This window comes from Chiroxiphia lanceolata, chromosome 30, assembly GCF_009829145.1.
Source record: "Chiroxiphia lanceolata isolate bChiLan1 chromosome 30, bChiLan1.pri, whole genome shotgun sequence".
NCBI lineage: Eukaryota > Metazoa > Chordata > Aves > Passeriformes > Pipridae > Chiroxiphia > Chiroxiphia lanceolata.
In genome coordinates this window covers 1,205,185-1,223,657 of record NC_045666.1, presented here as the reverse complement: position 1 = coordinate 1,223,657, position 18,473 = coordinate 1,205,185, and the positions used below count along the sequence as shown (strand labels likewise).

Below are 18,473 nucleotides of genomic sequence, written 5' to 3'. Positions count from 1 at the left end.
GGATTTTGGAGGGTCAGGGGCGGTGTTTGTGACCCATCTTTGTCCCAAACACTGACAGGTCCTGCAGGAGCAGCCGGATCCAGGTGTCCTGTGGGTCCTTGGTCCCCAGGGATGTGAAGCCCTGGGCTCTGCAGGGCCGCTTGGAGCAGCTGGAGGGCTTTGACAGTTGCTTTAAAAAAAAATTCACTCAGCAAAAAGATGTTCCCAGAGCCTTTTATGGGACCAAGACCTTCCGATCAGACTATCAAACCATGTGGGTGTTGAGCTATTTGGTATCTTAGCCTTAAGCAAAGGTGACAACAGCCCAAGCACAGCACCTACAGGGAAGGATTTTCAGTCACAGCATTCACCGTGCAAACCCCAAAAAGTTGATCCAAAACCAGAGACAGTCAGGTTTTTATTCAGAGACTGACGCCTTTGCTCAGGGTTCCAGACTTTCACACCAGAATCCAAACTGGGTCTTTTGTTGGGGTATCAAAGTCAGTACTTCCACCTATGGAGACAGATGAAGAGATGTTGTGTGCATTTATCCTGAATCTTTGTCTTCAGGGAGGACAGTGGAGGGTGAGAGGAACTAAGCACAAACACAAGAAAACAAAATGGCTCTATAGAACACCCTATGGGGGAAAAAATAGTGCCATGAGTAGAGCTGAATAACGAGCCCGTGCTGAAAACTCTGGGTTCGAACAATAAAACAAGCAAATATTAATTGTGTGAATAATATTGATCCTTTCATCCTATAAAATCCTAAAGCCCCTCCCAAGCACTAGGCACAGGAATCCATGGAACACCACCAGGAACCTGCCAGGACCCCTGGGAACACTCAGGAGCTGTCTCCAGGCTGCCGTCAGAGGGAGGGTCTGCAGGGCAAGGGGTCGGGCCCCCCCAAAATGAGAGGAGGGGGCCCAGCCCAGCGGGCAGGAGGGGTGGGTTTGCCAGGGCATTCCTGGGATGGGGGAGACCCCCCATAGCCCCCCTCGTGCCCCTCAGACCTTCCAATCCTTCCCCACAGACCCCCCGAACGGCCCCGGGGACCCGGAACGGCCCCTCCGGGGGAGCCACGTGCGATCTCCCGCCACACCCCCGGCCACGCCCCCCGTGGGCGGGGCCGCGCCCGCCGCCAACCCTACATGGTGCTGGTGGGCGGGGCCGAGGCTGTGCCGCGCTGGCATTGGCGGGGCGGGGCCGAGGGAGGCGTGGTCAGACGGGGGCGTGGTCAGAGGGGGCGGGGCGAGACCCGCCGGTTCCCGTCAAAAGGCGGCACCGGGAAGGTGGGGGGGGGGCGGCGGCGCCGGGAGCGAAGGTACCGGGGAGGGGGCACCGGGAGAGCTGGTCCGGGGCAAACCCCCGCTCCGTGCCCGGTCTCGGCGGCGGCCGCGGCTCGGGCGGTCACCGGGACACGAGGGGCGGCTGTTCCTGCTCGAACCGGGGGGACCTGGGTGGGCGCGGGGGGCACCGGGACCGGGAGATCTGGGTGAGGGGGACCGTGGGTGCCCCCCCGCGTGATCGAAGGGACGCGGGCACGGGGCACTCCCGGGTCCCGCTGTCCTTCTCCCTCCCGGTTGGAGAGTCCCGGGGCTGCCCCGAGGTTTGGGGGTCCCGGGGGATGGGTACGGGGGGTGCGCAGGGCTGCCCCGAGGTTTGGGGGTCCCGGAGGAACGTTGAGCCTCCCCGGTGAGCTCCGTGTGCTCCCTGTTTTGGGGTCCCCTGTGGGCGCGGGGTTCCCGCTGTTCCCCAGCCGGGTTTTGGGGGTCCTGTGTGTGTTTGAGCCCCCCCGGTGCTCTATGTCAGGGGCTCGGGGGTCCCGTGTGAGACCTCCTCCTGCCCACTGCCTCCCCTCGGCTGGAGGCTCTCAGGGCTGTTAAAGGCTTTCCCTGCCAAAAAGGGGGTCCCCATGAGGGTTGGGGGTGTCCCTGTCCCTCTCAACCTCTCTGTGGCTTCCGGGGGTGGCTCCTGGTTTTGGGGTCCCCATAGAGCTGTCCGGGCTCAGCTCTGACCACCCTTTGCTGGGCCCAGAAAGGAGGGTTCACCCTGGAGATTTGGGGTACCCTGGGGTGGGGGTTGAGTGTGTTGGGGGTGCTGTCCTTTCCCCCCTAAATTCTGGCTGGCTTTACCCTTTCCGTGCTGGCTGGTGATTCCCTCTGGGGTTGGGGTGAGGATGGGGATGATCTGGACCCAGTCACGCACCTCATGTTGGTGTGAACCCCCATTTCCCCCTCTGAGCCCCTTCCTGAGCTTCACCACGTCATGGGAAGCCACTCCTGTCCCCCTCCCCACATCCCCTCCCTGTGTGTCCCCTTTTTGGGGGGCTGTGAAGCTTGTGAATTCCCTGGGTGCTGTTGGGGTGTTAACTGGTGCCTTAGGGTTTCCAGCCTGTTCCTCACCTGCTCTCTGACTCAGAGAAGTGCCCGATTAATGATCAGCTTTCGATGCATGTTAAAATTAACCTCCCAATTCAATGTTTTTGGAGGCAGACTGGGGGGGCTGAGACCCCATAGTGGCACTAATTGCACTCTGTTTGTAATTCCCCAGTGACTTTCCATCCGTTGGAGGTGGGACTGCCTGGATCAGTGAGTTCCCAGCACAAAGAAGACAAAGGTATGGGGTGGAGGGTGTCTTCCTGAAGCTCCTACATGAGGACCTGGGGGTCCTTCCCTGGGTCAGGACTGAGCCCCCCAACCTTTGGGGAGTTGTGGGAGGCTGGTGAAGGGCAGGTAGAGTGGCTGTTTTCTGGGCTGAGCTGCTCCTTCCTCTCGGTTTCCTCCTCCCACCCCCCCTTTTTTTCATTTGAGCCCTTCAGCAGTAAAAGTTTCTTCAGAAAGTGGTTTTCAGGAGAAGCAGCGTTTTTGTGGCGTGTCCTCCTCCCACAGAGCCTGGGCAGTGACTCATCTTCCTCCGAGCCCTGGGTTAAAGGAGCACCAGCCATGTCGGGGACACGTGTGTCTCCTCTCAGGGGAGACAGACAGACAGACAGACACCTCAGTGTCCTGTTCCTCTTCCTCGGTGCTTCCTCCACGGTGCTCTGGGCTCTTGAGGGGCCTCGGTGATGGTTGGGAGGAATTTTTAACCTGCTGGGGGGGGGGGAAGGAAGTCGAGGCTGTAATTACTCATTTGAATAAAACCTCTTCTGCCTTCCCTGAAGATGTTAAAACAGAGTTAAACCAGACCCGGGGGGGGGGGGGATTAAAACCAAGTTTAGTCGGGTCTTCTTGTTGTGCTTGTGGAAGTGGGTTTAACTGTGGGGAGACAGGGGGGGAAAAAAGTGCCAGGCTGAGGTTGGGCAGCTCTGTGCTGGCACAGCATGGCTCAGCCAGCCACCCCTGTGGCACCAGGGACACGAGGAAGAGGAGAGAGGAAGGCCTGGCAGGTGCAGGAAGTGTCTGCCTGGGGTCTCCCAGGGGGTGAACAGATTGCTTAGGAGATCTCCCAGCGGGCTGGGGAACGACAAAGGCACCAAAAAATAGGTTTTTCACCAGGCAAAGGATATGCCTCGGGTCAGTTGGGTGTTTGTTCTTTCCCCCCCATCCCACTTAAGAGAAAATAACTGGATAATCCAACCTCTTCCTCCCTTTAATAACTAACCCTGGGGAGGTGCTGCCCCTCGCTCTCCGTGGGCAGAGGTGCCCTCAGCAGTAATTTTTAACCTCCTGTGGCTGAGCCAAAGCAGAGCCAGCCCGGCCCAAACTTTCTGGGGCTTGGGGAGAGGAAATGCTGGAATGGAGGGAAAATCCCTGCTCAGACAGACCCCCTTTACCTGGAAGGTGACACATCTTCACCTGCTTGTGCCGAGGGAGCAAACATGGGGTGCTCGTCCCCCGTGCTGGGGAGGAGAGGCAGTGATGTGGACTCACAGCAGTTTTGTAAAGCTTGGGATTAAATATGACACACACACCTCCCCAAAAAACGAGAGAAATGCGAATGGAGCCACTGCTTAAAATGAATATTTTGGCCTACAATCGACTGCTGAGCATTAAGGTGTTAATTCTGTGTATAAATTAATGTATTTATTAATATAATTAATAAGTCGATAGAAAATTATTTATTAATTATTGTAAATTTGTCAATCTAATTAATCAATCTATATGCATTCATTTATTAATATAAAATAAATTAATATTCATTCCTAGAAATAAATGAATAAATTAATGTGCTAGTTCTGTGTATAAAATAATATATTTATTAATGTGATTAATAAATTAATAAAATATTTATTAGTATAATTAATACATTATTAGTATAATTAATACACGAATATACATTTATTAGTATAATTACTAAATTAATATAAGGTCATCAAAATAATATAAAATAATATAAATTAATACATGAATATAGATTTATTAATATAATTACTAAATTCATATAAGGTCATCAGAATAATATAAAATAATATCAATTAGTAAATTAATGTGTTCATTCTGTGTATAAATAATGTGTAAATCCCTGTGGGGAGAATCCCTCTGGTTTGGGCTTTTTGAGTTGTATTTTGGCTCTGGAGGGACAACTGGAGGCCCAGCTGGAAACGGACTTGGAGAAGCTCCTTGTCACAGGTCCCTTCCAGCTGAGCTCTTCTATCTAAACATGAAAACTCCCTTTTTTTTTTGGACAAGAGCCGTGTGCTGGTGCCTGGGGGGCAGCCCCAGCTCGTGCTGCCGGGGCTGGTGGAGGGAATGGTTTAAAGCAAGGTGTGAGGGGAGCAAAAGCCCAGGGGGATGGGGAAGGTGAAGACTCTGAGGCTTTAAAGTGGAGCTTCTCAGGGGTGACCTGAGGAAAGAGAAGCCGTGGCTGGGGGGAATGGGCCTCCTCCCCTGGGCAGGAGAGCTCGGCGTGGGGCAACAGGGTGTTCCCAGCGCCCCTGACCAGCTTCCAGCTCCATCTCCAGCTGCTGACTCAGCTGCTCCTCAGGTACAGCTCCCTTATCTGTGCTGGTTAACGGCGGTGTCAGCACAAACCTCGCCTTGTGCCAGCCAGGCTTTGCCTCTAATTCATGGAAACGGGGTGTAAAAGTGATGAAAAGCAGTACTTGGGACCTTTATCTGTCCATCTGAAGCCGTTTCCTCATTGCCAGGAATCCATGGTGTCTGCCCAGGACCTGCTGACGTGACTCCTGAGCTCTCCGGGTCACCAGGACGCCGGTGAGTGACTCTCCCGTGCTGATCACTGAATCCTCGTGCCTTTCTGCCCCTTCTCCCAAGGAGTTTTTGCTGTTTTCCCGAGGGTTCCCACACCAGAGCCCGTGTTCTCCCGTGCTGTTGCCTTTTCACCCCGTCTGGGAATGCCGCCCCGCTCCCGGCTCCCGTGGAGGTGCTGCCCCGATTTCTCAATGCCAGGCTGCCCCACACGCCAGCTCCTGCTTCCTCAGTGCTCCCACTGCTCCTCCCTGCTTGGGCAAGAAGCCTCCCACGATGGGCCAGCACGAGGCAAGGAGGGGGGCGACGGTTTCCTCGCCCACCAGGTGCCACCTCGGGTGGGTTCCCCGCCCACCAGGTGAGGGACGGGGGCTCTGGGGGGGGTCTCTTAAACCTTCTGTGCCCTCCCCAGGGCTGGTGCTGACAGGGAGGGTTCCTCAGAAATGCTCCTGCTCGGGAGGCAGATAAGCTACAGTCGGGTCTATATTTAGACTTGCTTAGTTCTGCGGAACGTGCCGTGTCCTTGAGCTCACCTGGGCGTCCCCAGAGGGGACAGCGAGTCCTGGCTGCCACGTGCTGCCCTGGGAAACACCAGCTGGGGAGTGCCTGCCTCCTTCCACGTGCCCCTTGTGCCCCCTTGGCCTGGAGGTTTGGTTCAGCTCAGTGTTATTTGTCACCAGTAAAGAGATTGTTGTTGTTGTTGTTGTTTCCGGCTTAGGCTGAATGTGAAGTTGCTGCCCAGTTCCCAGTCCTGAGCTTAAATCTCTGCTTTGGGAGCTCTTCCCTGAGATGGAGAGCCCTCCTCAACACAGTTTTCCTGGTGTGTTGCTTTCCTTCCCTGTTTTCTCCTGGCACTGTGGTGCAGGCAGCTCCTGTCCCCACCTCTGCCTGTGCTCCAAGGAGAGTCCATCCCTTCCTGAGGTTCTGCACTGCCTGCTTGGACACTCAGGGAATTCCATGGCCTGGTCAGTGTTGGACAGAGGAGGAGAAACCTGGGGTTGTGTTCTGCTGCTGCCCAGGGTGGCCTCTAGCACCATCCTCCTTGTTTCATGTAAAGGACAGGGCACAAAAATTGATGTTTTGGCCCCATTTGATGCTTGAACTGTGAACTCTCAGGGTAGACCTGGGGTCTCTTGCACACCCAGGGCCTCCTGTGGTGCCAGAAATGCTTCCTGCTGCTCATTTCACCTGTCACAGGTGGTGGAATTTCAAACCTCTGAAGGCCCTTATGACAAAGTGTCTGTGGCTGGCTGTGTGACCGCGGCTGCGCGAACTTATGGGAGAGGATGAGGTGGGATCTGAGGGATTTGGGTGCCCAAATCCAAGGGTGATGCGAGACCCATTGGTAGGAAGGGGTGAGCAGCTCAGGGCTGGTGCTTTGCAGCCTCCTCTGCTCTGCCCTGTGTCAGAGCACAGAAAACACCTTTTCTGTGTCTTCCTGCAGCCCAGGCTGAGCACTGTGTGCTCCGGGGCTGGAGCGGGATTGCTCCGGGGCTGGAGCGGGATTGCTCCGGGGCTGGAGCGGGATTGCTCCGGGGCTGGAGCGGGATTGCTCCGGGGCTGGAGCGGGATTGCTCCGGGGCTGGAGCGGGATTGCTCCGGGGCTGGAGCGGGACTGCTCCGGGGCTGGAGCGGGATTGCTCCAGCTCATCCCTGGTGAGGAGAGGAGCAGAATTACCCAGCAATTTCTTGGGAGAGAGGAACAACTTTAAAGCCTGTGCTCACCCACTCGCTTCCTCAAGCAGCTGGAAAATTGCCAGGGAAGGAACAGGGCAGGGCACGGCTCTGCCTCGCTGTCACGTGCCCTGCATGGGCCCAGCTCCCCATTTACCTGTCAGCTTGTCCAGACAGGTGGGAGAAGCAGAGACCTGGGAGCCAACTCCTCCTCATCCCACTCCTGGGACAGGGAATTGCCCTCCTGCCCTGGGAGAGCAGCCCAGGGGCTCAGCAGGGCTCAGCCTGGGGACTCTGGCCCTTCTCTGGGGTCCCTGATCTGCAGCAACAGGGCTCTGGTTCTGCCCCAAAACCTCAAGGAAAACCAGCCATAATGGGAAGGTTTAACACTCACTGGGGTTGTTATACCTTCCACCTCCCTGGTGAGGGGTGACACAGGGATGTCCTCTTGGTTTGGTCTGACTTCTGGGTTTTCTCCTTGCTCTTTTTTTTTCCTCCCCTCCTTCTGGCTCGGGGGCTCTCTGTTAATCCCTGGCTGCTGCATTTCTAGTTGTCCTTTAATCAGCTGATAAAGATCTGCTGGAAAATCGCTGCTGGTGGCTCTTAAGGAGACTGGAATGGGTTGGGAAGGCTTGGGCTGGAGGGAGGTGTTGTTGGGCTCCAGCTTGGGGGGAAAGGTGGGAGGCAGAAAGCAAGGAATTAATGCAAGTAATGAATGAGAGGGTGTCACTGCACCGAGCTGAACTCCCAGAGCTTGTGCCCAAGGCAGGGACTGTGTCTGAGGAGCTGGGAGTTCATCTCGTCCCTGGGAATGTTCACGTGCAAATACTCCTGGCTCTGGGATAACCCTGGAGATGACATGACTCAGGGGGGTTTTTCCCTCCTAAATTGGAAATATCCCACTGTGAGGCTCCTGCTCTGTCTCTTCAGTGGAAGTGGGTCCTGGATACACTGATTTTTGAGTCCAGCCTTGCCCAAAATCTGGCAGTTCCCCTGCTCGTACTGTAACTTCCCACTGGAACACAGGGGTGAGAATCCCAGTCCTGTCGTGCCGGATTTTGGGAGCTGATTTTTTTTCCCCCTCAACAAGAGTCTTGCAATGCCACTTCTTGTCTGCTGTAGTGCCAAATTCCTGAGAAATCTCTTGGTGGGGAAGCCTCCTGCTTTATCAAGGCCTTGCAACAAGGGCTGGTCAAGGCTTGTGTGTCTGTGGTGTTGGTTTAGGGTGACTAATCCATCACAAATCAACCTCTCTCCATCTCTTCCTGCTGCTCCAACTGCAACTTTCCCCATGTCAGGATTTCCCCACCCTCATAAATAAAATGTCTTACAACTAATTAAGAAATAACTGAGTGGAAACGCTGTAGCTGGAGCGGCCAAATAGATGCAAGGGACTTAAAAATTATTGGGACTCTTTGATGAGGTGGGTTTGGGAGTAGCTTGGACATCCTGCAGCAAACATCTCCCCACAATCTGCTTCCAGCACGGCTCAGCCAAAGCCATCAGGGCTCTGTTTCTGGGAATGTTGTCCCTCTATCACCTGGAATCCTCATAAATGGGTTTATTGTGTCAAAGGCCACTGGAGCAGGTCGGCAGCCTCAGAAGGGCCCTATCTCTGAGCCTCTCGTTGATCTTTCCCACGTCCGTTGGGACTTTGTGAATCCCAAGACCTTGAATCCTGGACTCTGGGCTGGTTCCTTGCACAGAGAGGAGCTGGAATATCCTGAGTTGAGAGGGGAACCACGAGGATCACCCAGTCCAACTCTGACCCCAAAATCCCACCGGGTGTTTTCCAAACCCTCCTGGAGCTCTGGCAGCCTTGGTGCTGTGCCCACTGCCCTGGGCAGCCTGGTCAGTGCCCACCCACCCTCTGGGGGAAGAACCTTCCCCTAAAATCCAACCTGAACCTTCCCCTAAAATCCAACCTCAACCTCCCCTGGCACAACTTCGCGTTGTCCCCTTGTGTCCTGTCACTGGTCACCAGCAATACCAGATAGTCCTGACATCCAGGTGCTGCTGGAGAGCCTGGTCTGGCTTAACACATGTGCTTTAGGCAAGGTTTAAATTCCCCTCCTCAGCCAAGTCCCGGGTCCTCTCCCAAACCTGGGGCACACCTTCAGATTGCTGTTTCTGGGGTGGCTTCTGTAGCATTTTGCAGCTTGATCAACTGGAATTTTCCCCTCCTATCTCCATTAAAAAGCCCAGGGTGGGCTGGAGGTGCTAAATGAACTGGTTTCAGTGTTCAGGTTGCTGGGGGTTGTGTGCTCCCAGGGTGGTTTCCTCTCTGGAGGGCGACAGAGCGAGAACCTGTTTGCAAATATTTCGAAATAGGGGAGAAGCTCTGAAGGAGTGTGGTATTTCCCACATGTAGGGACAGCTCCTTTCTGTCGGCCTTTCCTGGATTTTTTGGAATAGGAGAGGAAAGGACTCCTTGGGTGCCCTTACCTTGGAATTGGTGATTGGGAAACAGAGGCACAGACGAAGCCCAGGAGCGATTTGGAGCCAGAGGAGGGGATGGTGGAAACCTGGGAAGGGCTCAGGTGACCCCAAATGTCACAGGGGGGGCATCTGTGGAAATAATTGCTGCTCTGGCTTTGTTGGGGCAGAGTTTTCCCTCTGCCCTGTCCTTGCAGTGCCCTGCAATTAGCTGGGTGCAGTGGTGGTGTTCCTGGGAGGCAGAACAACGGTGATATCAGCCTGGGAATTGTGTTGACTAAGCTAAAGGTGGAGTTTCCATAGGAAATATTGGCTTGGAGCAATAACTCCTGGTGATAAGAAGTGAAAATGAGGGAGAGGGGGACAGCTCTCACGTGCTGCTCCTGTCTGCAGCTAAAATTGAAGGGGTGGGAGAGGCAGAGACAGCAGAGGAGTTGTCAGATCTTGCACACAGCAGCTGGTGGGGGTTTGGTGCAACAACTGGAAATGCCCCTGTGCCCAGCCAGCTCTGCCATCCCTCCTGAGCACTGTCCTGGAGCCCTCTGGGTGCGGGCACAGACCCTGCACGTGGAATTCCTGGTCTTTAAGTTCCAATCCCACCTCAGTGGGTGAAGGCAACTCTGGCTGTGGCTGCAGGGAGAGGGGACGTGCTGGGAAATGAGTGTCCACTGCATCCACAGGAGGAACAAACAGAGCAGCAGCTCCTCCTGAAGTGCCTTTGGTAGCTCCAGACTTGATTTTCATTTTCTCTTGGATGTTTTTTTGTTGGTAGATCCCAGAAGCAGCTTAGTCAGGGCCCTGTGGGTGAGGTTCAGGCTGAGCTGCCCCAGCCTGTGGGAAGTCATAAAACATGGAAAAAACCCCTCAGGGGGACAAACTCTTTCTGTACTTTGTCCCTCCTTCTCTCCTGAGCTAATGAACACTCAGGGCAGGGTCAGTGCTGGCTGAGAGCATGAGCAGTGTCTCCCAGAGCAGCTCTCGGAGAGCTCTCTGCAGCCTCCCCTTCCTGCTCCAGAAACATAAAATCCTAAATATTAAGGCTTAATATCAAATATTAAGGCTGGAAAAGCCCTCTGAGATCATTGAGTCCACCTGTTCCCCCACCACTGGCCGTGTCCCCAGGTGCCACATCCGTGGGGTGGTGACTCCACTGCTGCCCTGGGCCAGCCGTGCCAGGGCCTGGGACCTGCTGTGACTTCGTAGGGATGGGAATTTGGGGTGCCTGGAGAGGTTGGTTCCCCTAAATCCGGGCAGGGCACCCTGCAGGCTGCCTTGGTGAGTCACAGGGTGGCTGGATGGGGCCGGATCCTTCCCGTGAACCGGCGCTTGTACCCCTGGAAACCTCAAAGCTGGATCGTCCCCTTCCAGCAGCCGCTCCAGCCCTGGGTCACGGGGACACACGGACACCAGTGCAACAGGCTGTTGTCCCAGAGTGTGGAACTCTGGCTGTAAATGCAGCTCTGCTGAGTTAGTCCAGCCTAACATCTCCCAGCTGCCTTTTTCCCCAAACCACAAACACACGCAGCAGCTTCCGAGTGGAAGGGAACCAGCCACGGCTTTCGTGACCAACATCCTCCTGCAGCTGCTCAGGAAATGAGGCACCCGTGGCCTTCCCCAGGGATCCCTGGCTGCTTTTTAGGCTGTTGTTCAGCCTTAATGCGTTGGGAAAGGGTTGTTGTGTGTCCGTGGCTCATGGACTGAGGGGCACGGGACCTCTTGCCTCGATGGAAAGGCTGTGGGGTTGCAGGCAGGGATCTTTGCTGGGAGAATCTCTGGAAAAGCAGGAGCCTATGTGGTTAGTTGGGGTTTCCTCCCCCAGGGTGTGTTCAGTGGAGTGGTGGGCTGTGCCCCATCCCGTTTGAGGCACAGGGGGATGTCAATCCAATGGTTAAATTTGACTTGTGTGCAGTGCCAGCCCCAGGGGGACAGCTGGAATGGAGAGGATAACGGGGTCTGTGGAGCCCAAATCCCGTGGCTGGCCTCATCCAACACCTGGGACCCCCACCCCTCCTGTGCCTGAACTCTGCTTTGCCAGGGCTGGGAGCTCACGAGTTGCCAGGCTGGTTTTTCCCCCTCCTGTCCCCGTCCCGGGGTGCCCTGGCACGGGCACGTTTGATCTGCCCTGCTCTTTGCTCCATCGCTTGGCAAACCTTCACCCTTCCCTCTCCTGGTTCTCCTGGCTTTACCTCTGGAGCAGCAGAACGTGGAAGGTTGAAATGCAGCAGCCCCTTCGCTCCGTGGGGGTGTCAGGGGCAGTTTTAGGGCCCTGTTTGTGGTCAGGGATTGGTTGGGAGCTGGTTCCGAAGGATCATCCCAGAATATCCAGAGCTGGAAGGGGCCCCCACAAGGATCATGGAGTCCAACTCCTGGCTTGCACAGAACAGCCTCCAAATCCCACCTTGTGCCTGAGAGCATTGTCCAAATGCTCCCTGAGCTCTGGCAACCTTGAGGCCGTGACCGCTGCCCTGGGGACCCTGTTCCGTGTCCAACGTGGATGTTCCTCCCCCCTCTGGGTGAAGAACCTTTTCCTAATATCCAACCCAACCCAGCTTCGTGCCATTTCCCCCACAGAGGGGGGTTCACACAGGGAGGAGGAGCCCCCAGTCAGGATCTCTACTGAAAAGCCCCCTCAGGAAACCCAAAATCCTGATGGAGCCCACGGTGACTCCATGCCGGAGGATGCTCCACCCTTCCCAGTGCTGGTTTCTCCCCAGTTCCCATGCTGTGGTGCCCACAGGTCCCTCACCAGCGTTGGAACTGGCCATATTTCAGGCTGGCTCTTGTCTCCTGGGCTGTGTTTGCTCCCCGGGGCAGGGCCGGGGGTCTGTGGGCGCTCCCGCGATGCCGCAACTGAGACTTCCCTGGGTTGGTGCCCTTATCGGTGCCAGTGGCCTCTGCTCGGGCTGGGGTGTGCCAGGCTTGCTCATCCTGCTTGGCAAAAGGTCTCGAGACCTGCCCCAGTGTCTGCAAGCTCTTGCATCAAGTTGGTCCAGGGAGGATGTGTGTGCACGGATGAGGCTCGCGGGGCGGAATGAGGGCAGAGCCCGAGCCGGGCTGGGGCTGAATTTCCCCTTTCCCTCTTCCCATGGCCAGTCAAAACCAGCCCCAACACAGCGAAGATGCGCCAAGGGAAGCTCTGCCAGCCCCCTGTCAGCGTTGCTGCTGCGTGAAAAGTTGCTTTCATTTATTTGTTGAAGGGGAGTTTGACAAAGGACGCGTCGCTCCCGTAAAAAATCCCGTGTCACAGCAATCCAGCCAGGCTGCCAGCGGGGCCTCCAGTGGCTCACAGGTCCGGGGGGCTCGAGGAGCGAGGGCTCTGTTTGATTTCTGTGGTTTGAGTGACAAATGTGGTGCCAGCGAGGAGTCAGGTTGGAGGCATTTTTGAAGCGGTGCCCGAGCCGTAATCTGGAAATCTGTTTACTTCATTCCTTCCAGTCGGGGCAACAGCACTTGCAAATATTTTCTGCTTTTTACCTGCACACGTAAGGGTTTGTTGCCTAATTGCGACGTGAGGTCTTACAGAGATCTTTTGCTAATGTGGCAGAGAAGGGCTTGTAAAGGGTTTGTAAAGGGTTTGTAAAGGGCTTGTAAAGGGACGGGTGGTTTTTCTGCCCAGCAAAGGCGCCGAGGGTTTGCCCCGTGACGCTCGTCCCATCCGGCCCTCGTGTCCCTGCCGTGCCCCAGCTCCCTTGGCCCCTCTCCCAGGTCGTTGAACAGGCTTTTCCCATCCAGGTTGGATGGAACTTGTGCCTGGGCTCCAGCCCCCAGCTCCTGTCTTGGAGAGGGAGCAGCACATCCACCTGCCCCACGTGTGTTTGCCGGGGGACGAGTCCCTGCACCTTTGGATGGGGGAGGCTGGGTGTGTTTGCAGGGTCTGCAGCTCCTGCAGGGTCTCCTGGTGGCTCTGACACCTCTTGGAGAGTAGTTTGGGTAGGGAGGGACCTTAAAGACCACCCAGTCCCACCCCCCTGCCGTGGGCAGGGAGCAACTTCCACTAGACCAGGTTGCTTCAACCTGGCCTTGAACACTCCCAGGGATGGGGCTTCCTCTGAGAAATCCATCCCATCCCCTCACCATCCTCACAGGGAGGAATTTCTTCCTAATATCTCATCTAAACCAGCTCGTGGAATCATGGAGTGGTTTGGGTTGGGAGGGACCTTAAAGATCATCCTGTTCCAAACCCTGCCATGGGCAGGGACACCTGCCACTATCCCAGGTGGCTCCAGCCTGTCCTTGGGCTCTTCCAGGGATCCAGGGGCACCTTCTCTGGGCAACCTGTGCCAGGGCCTCCCCACCCTCCCAGGGAGGAATTTCTTCCCAATATCTAATCATCTGTACAGAAATATCTAATCATCTATAGAGAAATATCCAATCATCCTTCACAAAGGAGTTGGGAAGGGTGGCATCGCTGCATCAATGATCCTGGAAGCCCAAACCTGGCTATTTGGGGACTGTCCCTCTCTTCCCTTCTGGTTTCCCAGACTCTGGAGGTGGCAGTGAAGGGGCCCTGTGCTGCTGGGGGGTCTCAGGGGGTTGGTGAGAGTCTCAGAGGGCTCAGAGCACACCTTGCTCCGTCTGCTCTGCTGTTTGATCTTCGCTGCCGGGGGCTGTGGCTGCTCCTGCTCCTTCCTAACCACATTACTGGGAGCACTGGTGGCTGTAATCGGGTTCAGTGTGTCCCCAGGCTCACTCACTCCCACCCCACAGAACATTTAGGGAGCCCCCAAGTGCTTGATTCCTCCCAGGGAATGAGATTAGCTCCCGTTCCTCGGAGAGGGATTCTTTTTTCTCTTTAAGTCTTTCCGACCTTCCTGAAAGTGATGTTTGTGGCTCCTTTGGTCGTCACACTGGGGCAGGCTGGGAGTGTCTGGGCTCTCTGGGGGTGGGAATTGTCACCTTTCCATGCCTGTGTGGATGTGCCTGGCACAGAGCAGCCTCTGCCCGTGGTCTGGGGGCGTGAGGGGAGGGTTTCACCCCTGATCAAATCCACGGGGGAAGGGGTGGCATGAGCTGACTTGCGTCAGGGAACGAAAACCTGCCAGTCCCGTGGCACCACCAGCCCTTGCCAGGTCTTGCCCGGCTCCCAGGAAGCTGCAGCCACTCCAGGTCTTGCAGGGAAAAAAAAAAACAACTGTTTCTTCCAGCCCAGGAGCAGAGGTGAGGGGTGGCACAAGGGATCCAGGCACATGGAAATCCGGGGAGCTTCACCTGCACAGGCCGGTGCTGAGCTGCTGTGGGAGCTCCCACTTTTTTTCCCTGAAAGCTGTCAGTCCGCTGCCTAATAAATCTCATGGAAAGCAGCTCAATAACAGGGCTCTGGGGAGCTCCAGAAGGAAATGGTTTAATTGTCTTTTTTAAGGGGGAAGAGGGTTCCTCGCGTGCCGCAGCTGCGTCTTATGAATGGGCCCATTTGGACTGGGGAAAAAAGCTTTTTCTTTTTCTTTTTCTTTTTTTTTTTAAAAAAAGGCAAATTCGTTGCCAGAGGCGCTGAGAGGCTGAGGAGCATCGAGTTGTTTTGGCTGCCTGGTGTTAATTGAGTGTGAGCCCGGGGAGCACAAAACCCTCCCTGGGAGCGAGCGGCCTCTCCCGCAGAGCCCGGGGCAGCACATGGGGAGGGTTTCCTGGAATTTCACAGCGTTCACTGGGATTTCACAGGGTTTACTGGGATTTCACAGGGTTTACTGGGATTTCAGCCCCCAGCCTCGTCCTTCCAGCCCTGTGTGGGGCTTCGCTGGGGCGACAACGGGGTGGCTGCGACTTCGCTCTCAGCAGCCCCGAAACTGGTTTGGCCTCTCTGGTGCTGCTGGGAAGAGCTGAGCCCTTCGAACACTTAATTATTCTGCTTCACTTCCAAGAAGTGAAGGCTTAAATGTCAGGTTTAATGACTGAGCAACCTTTCCTGGGGGTGGAGGGAAACTCCCCTGTCTCTCCTCCCGCGCTCTGACGTCACTTCCATCCCGGGGCTGAGTAACATTTCCCAAGAAGCTGGAGATGGTCGAAGCAGCCCCGTCATCCATGTGGGAATTGCACTTGGCACAGAGCTGGGACTCTCCAGCGAGCATCACCACCAAACCACCTGCTGCTTCTTCACCCCAGAGCTGGAGGAAGCAAGAGGTGTGACGAGGCAGGGGGACACCTGGGAGGGGGTCTGTCTTTTCCTGGGAGCTTTCTCCAGGCAGCACCGACCACCAGGACCCCTCTCTGAAGGTGCCAGCACCACTGGCCACGCCAGTCTTTAGGGGAGGAAACTCCAAGCTCCTGGGATCACTTTGGGAGCATCTCCAGGTGCTGCAGGGCTGTGGAGCCTTTGGGCTCTGTGTGGCACCTCTGCTCTCCCCTGGCAAGGCCCAAGAGGACTCCAGGCTTCCCTGGGTCGAGCAAGAGCTTTGCAGTGGGACTTTAATTGTAGGGTCGTCCTCTTTTTTCCCCCTCAACTCATTTTTGCTACAAACTCACTGATGAAGGGTGTTTAACACAGGGCAAGTCCAGCACCAGCCAAAGCCTTTTGAAAGCAGCTGAGATGCAGCGAGGCAGCAGCTGCCTCAGCCCCTGTGGAGACTAATATTCAGCCAGGCTTTAAACCAGAAAAAAAAGAGGTTTTCTGGATGCTATCAGTGTGGAGAGATGCTCTGCATGGCCAAGGGAGCAGGTTCCCATCCAGGTGCTCAACAGGTGTTTTCCCAAGGTGTCTCCTGGCCCTGTCCTCCAGCACAGCGCTCGGGGGGACACAGAACCCCTCAGCTGAGGCCGGTGTGATGAGCTGCCTGCCCACAGGACGTGGGTTTCTCCCCTTGTCTTGGCCCTGTGTTGTGGCACCATCGTCCTTTAGGTCTCTGAGCTCGTGCTAGACACGGGGGTGACCCGAGGGAACAAACCAACCCATCACCTGGTGTGAGAACAGGTCACCCCCAGCTCGAGGAGGAGCTCAGGGAAAGCAAAGCACCTTGAGAAAAACTTTTTCCTGCCTCTGTCCCAGCCTTCTTGGCACCTTGGGAAAAATGGGTTGTTTTAGTGTGGTGTTTCCCAGAGCTGCTGGAAGAACAAAATGATGTGGGAAAGGGAGGCAAAACCTTCCCCTTGGGGTGCCCAGGTGATTCCACAGGCTTCGAGTGGGCACGGAATGACGACCTGTGTTTGCAGCAGCCACCCAGCTCTGCCTCCCCTCGAGCCCCCCACGCTGGACAAGTTGGACTGTGAGATTTAAACTGATAGGAAATTATTACTGAGGGTAAAGGAACACCTCTGGAGCACCTCTCGCTCTCCTCTCCCCTTCCTGTGCCCCTTTGTTCTCCGCCGTGTTCCTCGGGCTCCCGTGGCAACCCCGGCACACAGAGGGTGGCCTGGAGCTGGGATATCTCCTCCCGGATCTGGGCTGAGGAGGTGGTGTGGGAACCAGACAAGTGGTACCTGAGCTGGCAGGATTGTCTGGGAGATCACCCCACCCCGGGCACGGTGCTCCGAGGGGCCGGAGCGGGATCGGGGCACACTCAGGCACTCCTTGAGTCACCGACCTCGGGAAGGTCTGGGGCTGGCTCAGCTCATGTCCTGTCTGCCTTTTTTAGGTGTGGGTGGCTCCATGTCCCAGCTCCAGAGCTCCTGGGATGTGCAGCAGCAGAGCATGGCGTATTTTCCAGATCCAGGTACGGGATGTTCTCCTCGGGGTTGGGTCTGTCTTTTCCTGGGAGCTTTCTCCAGGCAACACCGACCACCAGGACCCCTCTCTGAAGGTGCCAGCACCACTGGCTGTGCCAATCTTCAGGGGAGGAAACTCCTGGAGCAGCTTTGGGAGCATCTCCAGGTGCTGCAGGGCTGTGGAGCCTTTGGGCTCTGTGTGGCACCTCTGCTCTCCCCTGGCAAGGCCCAAGAGGACTCCAGGCTTTCCTGGGTCAAGCAAGAGCTTTGCAGTGGGACTTTAATTGTAGGGTCATCCTCTTTTTTTCCCCTCAACTCATTTTTGCTACAAACTCGCTGTCTGAAGTTACTGAGTGACTGAAGGTTGCATGATGCTCCTCAATCAACTCAAAATTTCTCATCCCGAGATGCACAGAGGGGACAACTCTGTCCTCTGTGTGGGGAAACTGAGGCACAGGAGCTGCTGGGAGCTCCCAGGGTGAGCTGAGCTGCACCCACAGCCTCAGTGTGACCTTTGCCAAGATACGGCACCAGGAAAACTTTACAACCTTTATTTTCCTGGTGCTTTTAGATACTCAGTGTTCCTAATAGACAGATTTCTGCCAGCGGATATCACAAGCCAGGGAGAGTCTTTTAAAAGCTCCATTTAGTTCTCATTCCAGCGATCTGCCCTGGGAGCTCTATTTCCTCTCACCCTCATTTACAGCCCTGTGAGGGATTTTTTTTTTGTTTTTTTTTTTAAAAAAAACAATCTTCATTTTGAGTCATGTTCAGGTTATTTTCTCACTTACGGGAGCTGGTGCTGCTTCCTGTCAGAGCATGAGGGAAATTCTCTGCTGCATCTGGGCTGTGTCACCTCCTGCCCTGGGGTTTTAGGGCCAGTTCTGCTCCCCCCCAAGGCTTTCTGGAGGAAAAGGGGCAAAGGAAACCCTCAGGGCGTGGGGTGAGCTGTAGGAGTTCTCCCACAAAGGGCTGTGAGTGTGTTCTGAGGGGTGTGGGGAGGGGGATCAGCTCTGGTTTTAGGGGGGACACCTCCAGGCAGGGCAGTGGGCACAGCACCAAGCCTGCCAGAGCTCCAGGAGCGTTTGGATGATCCTCTGGGGCACAGGGTGGGGGTTTGGGGTGTCCTGCACAGGGCTGAGGTGCTCCTTGTGGGTCCCTCCCAGCTCAGCCCACCCTGTGATCCGGTGAGACCCAGCTTGGTGGTGGTGGGAGCCCCCAGAGCCAGAGGGGACACGAGTTGGGGACGTGAGTTCCTCCCGCCGAAGCCAAAGCAGAGGGGGAAAAAAAACCCAAAACACCAAAAATCCTTTATTTGCATCTAACTGGCTTTTTGTATCGCTGTGATAACAGCTTGACAAAATAAACCCCTGGCTTTGATCCCCCCCAGACATGGAGCCTGGGGCTGCCAGCACGTCCCTGCCCGACCCCGCCGGCGACGGCGACCGGAACGTGCCGCGGATCTGTGGCGTCTGCGGGGACAGGGCCACAGGTTTCCACTTCAATGCCATGACCTGCGAGGGCTGCAAGGGCTTCTTCAGGTGAGAGGAACTGGGAATGAGGCGCTGGACAGCAGTGCCAGGGCCTGGGGGTGCCCCAGCA

At 55.8% G+C, this 18,473-nt stretch overlaps 1 protein-coding gene across 5 annotated transcripts in view; it reads left to right on the top strand.

Moving 5' to 3' along the window:
- The first annotated feature begins 1,222 nt into the window (after positions 1-1,222).
- The window catches only part of VDR (vitamin D receptor), a 29,970-nt gene continuing 12,719 nt past the window's right edge, over positions 1,223-18,473 (top strand). For 2 of the 5 annotated variants that reach the window (XM_032713592.1, XM_032713589.1), the window contains exons 1-5: positions 1,237-1,303; positions 2,533-2,598; positions 5,069-5,135; positions 16,802-16,879; positions 18,262-18,412. In XM_032713592.1, coding sequence (XP_032569483.1) covers positions 16,816-16,879; positions 18,262-18,412 — 215 coding nt within the window. In that variant the 5' untranslated portion in view covers positions 1,237-1,303; positions 2,533-2,598; positions 5,069-5,135; positions 16,802-16,815. Of the gene's footprint in view, positions 1,304-2,532; positions 2,599-5,068; positions 5,136-16,801; positions 16,880-18,261; positions 18,413-18,473 lie in introns of all 5 variants that reach the window. The other 3 variants (XM_032713590.1, XM_032713593.1, XM_032713591.1) reach the window with 3 other exon arrangements.